The sequence below is a fragment of the Convolutriloba macropyga genome, chromosome 9 (assembly GCF_964194025.1).
Source record: "Convolutriloba macropyga chromosome 9, txConMacr16.3, whole genome shotgun sequence".
Classification (NCBI taxonomy): Eukaryota; Metazoa; Xenacoelomorpha; order Acoela; family Convolutidae; genus Convolutriloba; species Convolutriloba macropyga.
In genome coordinates, this window is record NC_134476.1 from 36,453,449 (window position 1) to 36,467,509 (window position 14,061).

Below are 14,061 nucleotides of genomic sequence, written 5' to 3' on the forward strand. Positions count from 1 at the left end.
GTTTTTCGCGAAACAAAACTAGTTTTAACAGTTTATAAAAAATAGCCCCTACGCATCCTTAGAATGAGTACACAATACAACAACCCGGTGCGAAACAATGGCAGACAAAGCAAAAATGCAGAAACTAAGGAAAATGCAATAAATCAGAAAACCAGTGGATTCAAAGTAAAATAAACAAACCTACAATCCAGAGTCCCTAACCACAGCATACCACAAAACATTAAGTCATAAAATATCTTTTAGCAATTCCAATGGCTGAAAAAGGGACAATAGAACTACAAATGAAGGCAAGATTCACTGAAAGAAACTTCGAAAAGAAACGGTATATCAGTCAAAAAAAGTTAGCTAAAAATTGACTCCAATCGCCGCAATGAGAACTGCATATTTTAGAAAGAAAAGACAGTGCCACAAGAAAAAGAAAAAAAAGACTGAGAATCAACTTTCATTTTTTTAAAAAGAAGTGTTAACATCAAAAATTCAATTCCTATGAAACCGCGCATTTAATTAGAAACACTTTCTCATTAGCAACCAATAAAACAAGTCAAAAATGTGACTAAATAATAGGAAAAGAAAAATACAAAATTTTCGCGAAAACTAAAGAACTGGCTTATACTTTTTGAACATTAACAATCTAAAAGTCACCGAAATCAACAGCTACGTACAGAAAGAAATTTTTTAGTTAAAAATAATCTTCATTAGCAACCGAGGGGACCAGTCATTATTGAGAATAAGTGATAACACAGCAAAAAGTACAAAAAATGCCAACAAAACCAAAAAAAATTCAAAAATGTTTTTTAAACAAACAGCGTGTAATTCATAAACAGCAATAACTATGACATGAAACGAATAACTAGATTGATTTAAGCATCCTTAGCAACTAATGAGATAGACCATTAAAGAAATCAATAGATAAGAAAACAAAAGGACATTAAAAACTCGCAGACCTAAAAAATCGGCCACAATTCTTGAAAACAATTAGTATCAAAGCCAAAGAAATCAAAAAACTAAATCGGTCAATTTTATCTATATCAAGAACCTAGGAGAAGTGCCTCTAATGCGATTAAGCAATAGATCAACAAACAAAGAAAATCTCAAAAATTCACAAATTTTCGAGAACAAATAGTGTCAAAGTCATGTAAACCATTAACTATGGACTCACATCATTAATTAGGTTCAATTATGCCTGATTAGCAACCAACAATGGCTTTCATTGATGATACTAAGGTGCAGGACATGAGTAAATTTTAAAACAACAACGAATAACATCGGAAAAGAGTTCTCCAACGACTAGAAGACGGGAGAGGGGACTAAATTTACTAAGTAGGGCTTCAAATGACGTCAGTAGAGGTTATTATATACCACTATAAACACTAAAAAAATTAAAGTGAAAAAATGAAACCAATTTCTGCACCTTTCATTCGACTTTTAATAGTGAACTGCCGCCAATTGAAAGTAAAAGCTTAAATGTTGGAGGGAGATATTTAGATCACTCAAAATGCAAACAGTCAGAAAAAAAGTTAAAACGGGCAAGCACAAATTTTGCATAAAAACACCAACACTTACAATAAATGCTTCATAATTCGTTCGAGAGCAATTAATACGGGAGCAAGTTTTCAATAAAATTTTATGAATACGGATAGTCCCAAAGTCATTAAAAAAACGCTAAATGCCCGTTGATGAATTCAAGCAATTGTACAAAGGCGCAAACAGAACCCATGCGTATCATTTTAATAGCACTCAAGAGAAGAAACACTGAAAACAGAAGTCAAACTGACACACGTGAAAAGTTCACTCTGAAAATTTGTCACTCTAAAAAGAACAATTTCTCACTGCTGGTAGTTTGAAAAAAAATCATGCCTCAGACCTATTCGTTCCCCTATTTTTCGTTCCCCTTATTACTTCAGCATGGCTAAAATCGACCACTCTAAAATTGACTTATAACGTAAAAAAAACCGAAAAAGTGAACAGATCTTAAAAAATACAGCACACGATTAGAATCCGAAAAATTTGACCGGTAAAAACCGAGAGAAGGCCAATAATAACCCCAACTATCGTTTTGTGGTTATTAAACAGATCTTTAAAAAGACAGTGCACCAATACAATCATAATAGTTAAGAATGTGAAAAGGAGAGTGCTAAAATAATAGCCGTTGCGAGGCTGACGGCGGCTATTAAAAAGAAACTTTTAATGTGTAAAAATCAATTTGGTGAGTAAGGTAGTCACCCATGCTCAAAATCTAGTCATGACACAAGGAGTGTATTTTAGAGAAATCTTTTATGCAAAAATTGTCGACAATGGAGAGGTTCGCAGCGATACCCCCTTGATAGACCCCAACTTAAACACGCAAAAAGCAAGAAACCAAGCGTAAAAACGTCACTCAGAAATTCGAGCGAAAGAATGCTCTCGAACAAATGAAACATAGCCGCCGTTGATTCCAATAAGCATGATTGGGATTGAAAGAATAGAAGATATTGAAAAAAAAAAGATTTTTGTACAAAAACATTTTTTAAGTCCGATTTATTTTGATGGCATTTCGTAGTTGAACATAACGTACTTCTGTTTCTTAGAGAGAGGCTACAGGGGCTACTATCAATACCAATAAGCATTAGAGATGGTAACTAAGACTTATAGGAACGACGTTTATATAGCGGGCATCTAAAATTGGGCTTTATGGGTTTATCCTGTTTCTACTTGTGACTTCAATTTTTTTACACTGCCTCTGTTCATTTTGAATTCCTTTTCTGAGCAGCTGCTGTTTAAAAGGACTTTGAGCAGAATGACAGAAGAGTGAAACTAGCCTAGAGAAGTCAAAAAGATTTCACGCAAAATGTTGAAAAAGCGGCAAAATGAGGTAAAGCGAAACATTTTTTTTATTCGACGAAGTAAAAAAAAAATAAATCGGAGCGCTATAATAGCCGGCTGAGAAGATGAGGGCGGCTATTAAAAACGGAATGACCGTCTCGGTTCGAAGTGTCAACGATAAAAAATCGATTAAAAATGTAAGACTTGCGGTTAATGCGGTGAAAAATATAATTGCAACATTTAGCGTTGAATGCGGTGAAAAAAAATTCACCGCTAAGAATCGCAAATCTAACAAAATTCACCGCTAAAAAGCGCAAATCTTACAAAAGTTATCGCTTTTACCGCATTCATCGCTAAAAGATGCGTTCGCTTTCTGGTTAAAATAATTTTTTCTTCACCGCAATTCTTATATAATTTTTTCGACAAAACCTCGACCCGGGGTCAGACGAGGGGAAAAAAGACAAGAGCACCGAAATATAGCTGCGCTCAGCTTACAGGGTCGCAGCTATAAAAAGACTAACAAGACTATTATAGTTGCTGCAAATTTCGTTTGAGAGCATTTAAAAATGAGTGATAAACTCGCCTTTGGTGACAATTTCGGATAGGAGGATTCCGAAGCTCCACACATCTGACTTGATGGTGAATCTACCCATTAGAGCTGCTTCGGGTGCTGTCCACTTGATTGGGAATTTATTCGCCTACAACACAAGCGATAACTTATTTAACACCAGATCCTTCAAAATTCCGCATAGCTCCTATTTTCTGGCTTTCAAATAATTAGTTGAGAAACCTACGGCACCATTTCAATTAACAGTCAGTAAGAAGAACAGTTTCAGAGATTCCAAAATTTGCGCTTCAATCCGACCATGTTTGCTTTACAGCTTTTACGAAATCGTGCATTCAGTGTGAGTGCATCTGGACCATTACTTCACTGAAATGGACAGCTACAGCCATGGCAATAGGGATTCATTGTAGTACATACCTTATTCTGGACTGGTTCTTGGTCGTCATTCGTGTACCTCGCGAGACCGAAGTCGGCTATTTTACACTCGTACTTGAAGCCCACTAGCACATTCCTGGCAGCCAAGTCCCTGTGTATGTAGTTCTTGCTCTCCAGGTACGCCATGCCTACACAACACAACAAACGTGACACCTCTCGAAGTACAATTAATCTAAGGAACAAATCACTAAATAACAATAAATAAACATACCCGGCAAAATGCCGGAAAATAGCCGCCGCTGATTCCCATAACCAAGATTGGGATTGAAAGAAGAGAAAAAACTAGTGAAAAAAAAAAACGTTTTTGTACAAACAATTTTAAAGTGCGAACTATTTCGATGTCATTTTGGAGCTGAACATACTCTTGTTTCGTAGTGAGAAGCCACAGGGGCTAGTATCAATACCAATAAGCATTAGAGAAGGTAACTAAGAACAAAGTTCGAGCACCCGGCATCTAAAATCAGAATCAGTTTTTCGATTCTGACTCTGTTCATTTTGAATTGCTTTGCTAAGCAGCTGCTGTCTAAAAACACTTTTAGCAGAATGTGAGAAGTGAAACTAGCCCAGAGAAGTCAAAAAGATTTCTCTCAAAATGTTGAACAAGCTGAGAACTAAGGTAAAGCCAAAAATTTTTATTCGACGAAGTAAAAAAAAAACATAGGACAAGTCCTGACGTACAATTCAAAGAATTTTCATTGACTTAGCAAAAAACCAGGCCCAAAACTGACTATTAAAGAATTGGGAAAACCATTTCGAAAAAATCAGATAAAAAAAATAAAAAAAACAGAAAATCAATGTCAGAAGGCCGCATCTGAACAAAAAAAATCACTAGCGAGAAATGGAAAATTGGTTCAAACAAAAAACTAGGCCTAGATAAAATTACAAATGAAAGTGAAAAACCATTTAGAAAAAAATCCGAACATAAAAACCGAAAAAACAGTAAAAATCAAATTGAAACTGCCGAATGTGAACAAAAAACCACTGGCGAGAAAGCAAATTTTTGTTCAAACACCGTTTTCTCACTCTAATTTAAAGTAAGAGCAGAAAAATTTCACGCCACAAAACCACTCGCTTTTCCGCTCCACTTCTGTTTCGGCGTTACCAAAATCACTACTCCAATTTGACTTCAAAAATCATGAAAATGTGGGAACAGATCTTTAAAAAAATCATAGCCGGAAGAATTTCGGAAACGACTTGAAAGAGAAAATTGCCCATACTTATGACTAAACAACTAGAATAACTACTGCAAACCCTTAACCTCCACAAATGCCATTAAAAATTAAGGGAGAATAGAAACGGCATTCAAAAACAAATTGAACAAAAAAATAGAAGAACTTAATGAGTTTTTTTGATAGTACAAGGAAACACAAAGTTCCTTTGCAATTAGAGCAATGAAAAGATAGCAAAACAATGGGCAAGTCATAATAGTCTACGAAACTTGTCTACGATTAAACATAATAACCATCAAAAGTTACAAAAAAAACTGCTTTTAAAAGCCGCACGTGAACAAAAAATTTTTCTCGCTTAAAGAAAATTTTTGCACAATTTCTCGATCTTTCAAAAACAACCGGTATGAACAAAACCACTCTCTTTTTGCTCCGCTCTTCACTTTTGTTCAGCACCAAAATTACTCCAAATTTTTTCACGCGTTTCATTTCCCGCTTCAAAAATCACTCCAGGAAAATTGATTTAAAAAACATAGCTGGGAGATTGATAGGAAATAGGCGCAATAGCTTCGTAATCTGCAGTCTCAAAAAAAACAGTAAAAGAGACAGACCAAAAAAATTCGCCTTTTCATTGAAGGCTGATATGTTATATTCTGATTAAAAATCTGTACAAGTTTTTGCAGCCTCTATTAGCTGCTCTCTAATAACCTTCATTTAGTGACACACCCATTTGACCTTATCTCTTTGAATTAAGGTAAATAAAAGTCAATTTCAAAGTGAGGAAGTCAGTTTTGTAGTGAGGTAATTCAAGTGTGACCAAACAATTAATCATGCAAATGAACAAAAAATTCGCTCCACTAAGAGCGAAAAATGACGTCACGCACGCACTTAAGTTAAAATTGCATGAACGAATGAACAAAAAGCAGATTTGAAGTGGTTGTGACGTCATATGGTCGTAACAAAAATCGCGACAAAATAAAAAAAACCAAGAGAAGGGCAATAATAGCCCCAGCTATCGCTGTGTGGCTATTAAAAAGAACTTCTCCAATACTCCTCTTCGAGTCGTAATAAGAAGACAGCGCCCCAAAACAATTCAAATTCTCCGAATTGTAAACAAATAGGAGCATTATAATAGCCGGCTGAGAAGCTGAGGCGGCTCATAATAACTAACAATAAATCTAAGGACAATTTGCAGGATGTTCTCTCAGAAGGCTATTAATGCAAATCGCTTACCTTCTGCTGAATCTTTTGGATTATTATTATTCTTTCTATTTCAAGTCAACAATCTGCACAAAAAATGCTACAATGATATACCCTAAATGTCTCACCTTCAGCAATATTAGCCGCCATCTCAATCAGTGCCCGCATTGTTATATTCTTGCCCTCTCCATCTTTCAAGAAGTCAAGCAGACTGCACTTCATCAGCTCAGTTATAATATACACTGGCTCCTCTTTTGTACACACACAGTGTAACTTCAGGAGGTTCTTGTGTTTGAGCTCCTTCATGATGTTGGCCTCCTTCAGGAATGCCTCGGCTGACATGGAGTTGGGTTTCAATGTCTTGATGGCGACGTCCACCATTCCACCATCAAATTTCAACTGGCCACTCCACACTTCTCCAAATTGTCCATGACCTAAAATAATTTTTGAAAATGTCTTGTTGTACTGAAGCCTATTTTGACATAATTTACAGACTTAACTGCCTTTTCTATCCGTTAAGTTGCCTAAACGTGATCTGATAGGATAGTTGAGTTATTGGACATTTTTTGTCATGTAAGGCTGTAAAATAAGTTCATTAGACTACGGCTTTTTGATACTCGTTATAAATGACTTCATTCGGCCTTCGGCCTCCCTTCAATCCATTACTAACTCGATTCGTCGAAAAGAAGCAGTCTCTTATTTAAATTACAAATATCTTAGTTTCAAACAGTCATTGTTAATTTAACAGTTCGAGTTCATTCATTGTCGCAAACATTCCATTGAAGATGAAGGATGATCTTGGAGTTTTAATCTTCTCTGGGTCTGCAAATTGTGCTTCAAAATAACGTTCGGCTGACTTAGGGGGGCTAGCCTCAAGGCGAGTGGGGTGTAAAAAATCTTCAGAGTAAATCGCTTCAAAACTCGATGCCCCTCCACAAATTTATTCCAGAATAAATCCGCTAATTTTCATTCATTATTAAACATGTACACAAACTGACAGATCAATATTTACGGCATCTACGAGATTAGTTCGATAATAAGTGCTAGAGGGGGAAGTATTAAACTCAAAGTCCAATATGCGAACAAACTCGGCGGAAGACCGATATAGATGTTAAAATCAAGTCACTTTAAAAATCAAGTATGCCTACTTACTTATAAAAATCCCGTAAGAGAAACCGGATCAATTTAATTGCTGAAGTTTATTTGAGAGCAATTATTCGCCCTCAGTTTTAGAGCGCTACTTGACTTTGAATTGAACTGTCTTATTAACTTACAGCCTTTTTTATTTTGAATTTGATACTGACCTAGCTTCTTGAAGAAAGTGATTCTCTCTCTTGGGAACTCCCAGTGGTCAGTGTGGGCGAGGGATGAGATCTGGGGAGCGGGCATGAGACAGGGTTTAGTTAGGGCGCACACCAGCCCATCTGCATCCTGCTGGTAGTGGGCCACTAGCTCCTTCAGGGTGGAGAACTTGATCTTGGCTGTGATGAAGTACTTGTTGTCCTGTAATCACACGAGCAACAGTTAAAAATCAATAGTTCTTGAAAATATGCTTTATACAAAGGCAAACAACCTCTTCAATCTCAATACGAAGCGAAAGAGCATCATAAATGCCTTATTCGCATAAACCGATGAGTGGGGGTGGTTCAATTTTAGAATCAACATTTCTTACCGAGTAATAGAAGCAAAAGAGACAATTTTTACACATTGAGTACAAATATGGAAACAAAACTTTTGGTATTAATGATTTTGAAAACTTCTCACAATTGCAAACTAAAAAACATTCACAACGTGACGACTGAGGGGGGGGGGGGGCAAGTGTTGGGGTGGGGGATGTCAAGCAATCCGGGTGGGGGGGGGGGGGTAGGGTTGCCAAGGCTAGATGAAATGTGGTTCAAATCGAGATGTGGAGGAGGGTGGACAATGGGAGTGTTGAGGGGGGGGGGGGATGGCCACGGTGGGGGGACTGCGGTGGGTCAAGTTTATTTTGATTAACAACCACCCTTCACACCATGAAATTCTTGGAGTATAGTAAGGCTTAGGGCTCTCAGAGAACTTAATGTGCTCCGCGCGCTACCTGTTTATCCCGTTTTTGAAGACGAAAAGTCAAATGGGTCAGAGAAAATATTGGTCAAGCAAAAAATCTCAAAAAAGGACCACAGGAGATAATATAATTGCTACAAATTCGTTTGAGAGCAATTAAATATAATCCACAAACATCGGGCAAATTGCTCTCAAAGAGCGGTTGGCTCCGTCAGGAGCTAGCTGGGTCTTCGGGAAGCTTGACTCAAACATGGGAAAGGGTAGAAAAAGAACCAGCTGAGTGATTTGTACGTTTAGAGACCAGCAGAGCTCTAAGAGAAATTGCCGGCAACTTATTGTCCTCGTGGCTTTACATGTTTATCCCTTTTGTAGGATGAAAAGTCTAATGGCCAGAAGACAAAAACTATGGCAAAAAACCGGTAGTACGAAAAATGTCAAAACGTTCAATGGTTCATTCAAAGCTCATAGAACTTATTGCCCACCAGTCTTTATCTGTTTATCCAGTTTTTGAAGACAGAAGTCAAAACCGCCAGACGAAAGATCGGTCAAACGAAAAATCGCAAAAAAACCGAATAACGTAGGTCGAATTGCTCTCAAACAAAAAAATGCATTAAAAAGATCAAACGACTAACATAATTGCTACCAACTTTGTTTGAGAGCAATTAAAGACCGCGGGACTAAGGTACTTGATAAACTTCAATTTAGAGCAATTAAAAACGATCACTCAAAAAGTTGGTGGTACGAAAAATTGCTAAAAAACCCATAATAACTTAGTTTGAGTGCAATTAATTAATTATCTGTAACTCGTTACGTTTCATTATCGTATTCATAACATATCAATTTACATAGTTTGGGCTGTAAGTCAGTCTAAGTAGTAACAGGCCCCCGTCTTTTTTACTGCAACCAAAACTAAGCTGGTTAGCGTAGTCATATTGTTTTCGTAGTCATATGATTTATGCTGATCTCTTATTGATGACTGGTGAACAACAAACAGCATTTTCTTCCCATCGAGGCATAACGTAGCGTAATTATTGGCTTCCGTGGAAAGGTATTGAATTTAACGGCGTTTATACTATTGGTTTTCTCAAAGATTTCGTGGTTTTGAAATATTTGTTCGCATTTCTTGATTTTTTGAAATTTTTGAGATTTGTTCTTTATGTAGTCGTAAAAATGCTGAGAGAACTCATAAGCTTCTAATTGAGGATTTATTGAATGATATTACTCAATGCAGCCAGTTTATAGCGAATAGTCTTGAAGTTTATGATATTGATCGTTTTCAAAATTTTTTTAATTCAGTTTCTGTTCTTTTCGTCAACTTCTAACTTGTTCTCATCATTGTGAGCTGCCATCTATTTCATTGTAATTCAAACATTCAACTTCCTATTAACATTATGTCGTAACTGATGTTTGGTTTGTTGAACAATAAGCGTTTTCATAAATGTTTTGTGAGTGGTCAATATGTGTGTTTCTTCTCTTCTTTTGCCACATTCGCGTAATAACAGAGCTCAATTACTTTTAAATGAGGCCCAAGTGAACTTATTTAATTATCCAGTATAATTTTAGCTCAATTAGCATAGATAACAATTGAAATAAAAAAAGCAATAATCAGATAATAGCTAAATATTTTATGGCTTCATTAATTTGTGTTTACGCAGATTGTTTGTATTTTCTTGAGTTTTTCTGCATCTTTAGTCCCTTTCTATGGCTTAGTCGAACCAAAGACAGGTTGTATCAGTTTGTTAACGACTTTTTAGTAAATGTATCGCAAATTAGATTGTTAAAACCCTAAGACTTTAAGAAATTTGAAATTATTTGTTTAAAAAAATGTTGATAGATTTTTGAATTTCGCCTCATCATTTTTTTTCTTTTTACTTGCTACCTTGTCTCAATACGGAAAACTCCCATCTAATGTATAGTTAAGATAAGAGAAAATATGTGCAGTTAAGGTTTTATCTGAATGAATTTTTACGCTGTTTACTAGATGCTTTTACATTTAGATATTGAGTTTCTTTGCCGTTAATTTTTTTAATTTTGCTTATTTTGTTGTTTTTTTCTCGGAGTCTCTTTTATGGCAGATCTCAGATCTCGTTGGCGCTGTAATGAGGCATGGCATTATGTAGTTCAATTAGTAGTTAGGTTGTGAGCGACATTTTTAAACTCAAACATCTTTTAATGTTATCTCTTCGTTTGGTTGACAATTAAGTCAAAAATGTAGATCAGCTCGGGTCGGAACATCATGTGCAAACGCACATTAACGAGCCTCCTTGTATATTTGAGAATCATTTCACAGAAAAATGGATGAAGTAAAGGTTACATACATACTTTCATAAAAAATGAATGATTTAAATTTAATAAGGAGAAAGGACAAATACTGCTTCTCACTCTTCATTTGTCAAATTATTTAGCCAACTATAAAAAAGTCTATAAAAAAGTTTGGGTTCACTACAAATCAAAATCGCATCCCCCAAGTTTGCTTGAGCATCCGAGTCAAGATCGGATAGTTATTTTGTGATAATATTGCAGGAAATGGTTGTCTTGCAAGACGAATGCCTATCTTGCAAGATGAACGGTCATCTTGCAAGATTCTTGCAAGCTTGTTCCTGTCGAACACTGCTCTCATTGATTATTATTACTAAAAACATTATCTTTTATTTTGCTCTAAAGTTTTCCCATATATAGTTGCATATATAGAAAGAGAAAATGAAACAAAACACTGACCATCTGGATTTGAAAAAAGTACAATTTAAATTGAATCAAATGAGCAGAGAAGATTAATGAACCCCTCTACTACTTTAGAACTTCTTCACATCTCATTTCCATTCACTTACATACTCTATTGAAAAGGTCGGCATTTTCTTTTCTAAAAGAGGTCGCAAGATAACCATTCGAATTCGGGATCTTTTCCGTTTGTGCCCCCCAGCAGGTTATGCACCCCCAGGTACAGAAAGAGCACGTGACATTATATAGTAAATCATAACGTAAAAATTTGGCACGTGCGTCTGGGGGGTGCATATAAAAGCTCCAACTAAGCTTGGGGGAGGGCTCAAACGGAAAAGATCCCGAATTCGACAGGGGTCCAGACTCTTCCGAAAAACCCCCGTAGCACCGAACTCACCTTTGTTTGGTAATAACCACACAGTTGAAAAGCGGTTTACTTCACTCAGCCATTGATTGCCGCTATTAAGGATTGATTAAAGCAACCGTAAAATTTTATATCGTTGTTTATTTGAAACAGGTTAGTTTCACTTGATTGACGTAATTCTGTCTGATTTCTGCTAAATTAACCAGCTAAACTGACAAATACAGCATAATGTGTAGTTCCAATATGGCAACTATCTACTGGTTTAAGAAATCAATGCCATTGATCCGCTATAAATGCAAATTTAAAAAATTCTTAGAATAAAGAAAAATTCCTAGAATGCCAAAGCAAAACGCTCTATGGTTTTTGGGTCTCCAATCTTTCACCTCACAGTGAAATCCCCATCCAAACGCGCATCTTAACACAATAATCTACAATGTAATGACAACTTTTTAAACTTTTGACCTTTTTCATTTTTTATTAAATTACAATTTACTTGCGTACAGTTCCTCAGACTCAATTTTACCTAAATGAGAGTAGTCCTCAAAAGTCAAAGATTTTACAACGAGATTGAAAGAGACCAAAAGTAAATTTGACGAATATCGATCTTTGACATACAAAATATGAAATACTGCGCAACATAAACCAGTTTTCCTCAAGCGTCAACGTTTCGTTGACAGATTTTTCTTAATGGCAGAGTAAATTGTTAAGTATCCTCGGGCAAAAAAAAAAAACGGGTCACGTATTCGTAGAGTTCAAACTAAACTAGCGGAAACTACACGTTTGCTCTTATTTGATTATTCAATTGATGATTTCCATTACAAGATCTCAAGATCACAAGTTAATTCTACTACAGCTTATCAAATCACCTTTGATCAAAAAATCAATATCGGACACTTTTTTAAATATAATACTATACAAAAACCCTGAATTTTTGAATAAAGTGACAAAATTCTTTGTGGTTTCTAGATTTTAAACATAACCGACTAAACGTCGGAAGAATTGCTCTCGAACGACTAGTGGGAGCTCTAATCAATTGCAGCCTGCTTCAGTCGGGGGGGGGGGGGGGGGGTCTAAATGGGACTAAGAAAATCAATAGTGGGCTTCAAATAACCACATTAGAGGTTAACATATACCACTATTAAGATTTAAAGTGAAAAATGGCACCAGTTTCGGCCAGCTGCTTGAAATTGTGATTGAGAGAGAATTTTAGATCACGCGAAACGCAAAAAGTCAAGGGCGTAAAAGTCACTCCAAAAGTCAAAACCGTCAAGCAAAAATTTTGCATTAAAAAGACACACACGTTTACAATAAATGCTATGAACTTCGTTCAAGAGCAATTAAACATCTTTAACATCAACAATTAAACATCTTTAACATCTTTAACTTCGTTTCAAATTCTACCGCAAATTCTCAATTCCCATTGGGCAAGTTGAAAGTAAATGGCTCCCCCTTTTCTGGGCAAAATATACCCACAGCTCCTCTTATCGGACGTTACGAGGCTGTCTCCTTAATCTTTATATTGAGACAATTTTACTTATCAACAAACTCTGTTCCACTCCAATATTTCGTGTCATTGACTTTTTCCAAACCTTTTGCGCTATTTTATAATTTCAGTGACAAGAATGTTTCCAATATAGCTGATCTCAAGCTATCCAACGAATACCTATTGAACCATCTTTGCACATTTTCGAGAAACCCCTTGGAGTATCAGAAACCAAGTTGGTACGACTCAATCAGCAAAAAAAAATCACTAGAAACAAATTGGACTTTTCAATTACTTTGCGAAAAACCACTTGCTGTGTTAACCCGAACGAAGCATCAATTCCATTAAACTACTCGTGATGTTTCAATGTACTTTGAATTAGATCGTTAATTTCTGATATCTTGTTTGAGCTCTATAGTAATTTGTCAAAAACCTCAAACTAGTCAATAATTTAACAGCCCTGCAGAGAAAGGGAACCGTTCATAATTCAATTAACAAACTGTACTGGACTTCTGGTTGTCCATTTCTGGGTGCTTATTAGTCCAGCTCTAAAGACTTGTTGCGTTTCAAATTGATATGCATCGATGAAATTCGATGAAGTCTCCAGAATATTTTTTCCATCAACATTACTTATTTGATGTTGTAATAGTCTTCACGCAACAAAAGCACGCGCATAATTAAATTTCTCAGCTCCTATACATTTTCAAAAAAATAACATCTATTTCAACAGATGCCTCGGCTTTACAAAATAATCGATAAGCTTGTGACTCTACAAATGGGTGACCTTTTCTAGCGTTAAAAATCTGCCAATTTTCTGTTGCAGAAAGCTAATAATCTATAATGACTATAAAACCACTGGCAGCGGAGGAAGTATTTATAAGTTTTTCAAGTTTTCATGCCAAAACATAGCCGGAAAATTGTCGGAAAATAGCCATCGCTGACCCACTTAACGCACAATGGAATTGAAAGAAAAAACATAACCGACTAGTGTCGGGCGAATTGCTCTCAAACGACCGGCGAGCGGTTGGCTTGGTCAGTAGCTAGCCACGGGGGGGGGGGGGGGGGGGGGGGGTGCACCGGGGGCTGCACTGGGTGGGGGGGGCAAAAGCGCGGTGGGGGGGGGGGGTGGAGCCAATAGTGGGGGTGGGGGGGTCAACAAAGGTGGGGGGGTGTCAACCTCTAAGAACCGCCCCTCACACCATAAGTATAAGTATAAGTCTCCAAGACAGTTTTGAGCTGAAACAGACCTGAAAGGCTCTAAGAGCACATAATGCCCGCTGGGCGC

The 14,061-nt window shown here is 36.6% G+C and overlaps 1 protein-coding gene across 5 annotated transcripts in view; it reads right to left on the bottom strand.

The window, feature by feature from the left end:
- The window catches only part of LOC142345760 (tyrosine-protein kinase STK-like), an 88,192-nt gene that overhangs the window by 52,329 nt on the left and 21,802 nt on the right, over positions 1-14,061 (bottom strand). For all 5 annotated transcript variants that reach the window (XM_075398066.1, XM_075398064.1, XM_075398067.1 and 2 more), the window contains 4 exons: positions 7,473-7,671; positions 6,297-6,602; positions 3,785-3,930; positions 3,386-3,500 (listed from right to left, as the gene is read on the bottom strand). In XM_075398066.1, the coding sequence (XP_075254181.1) occupies positions 3,386-3,500; positions 3,785-3,930; positions 6,297-6,602; positions 7,473-7,671 (766 nt within the window). The remainder of the gene's footprint in view (positions 1-3,385; positions 3,501-3,784; positions 3,931-6,296; positions 6,603-7,472; positions 7,672-14,061) is intronic.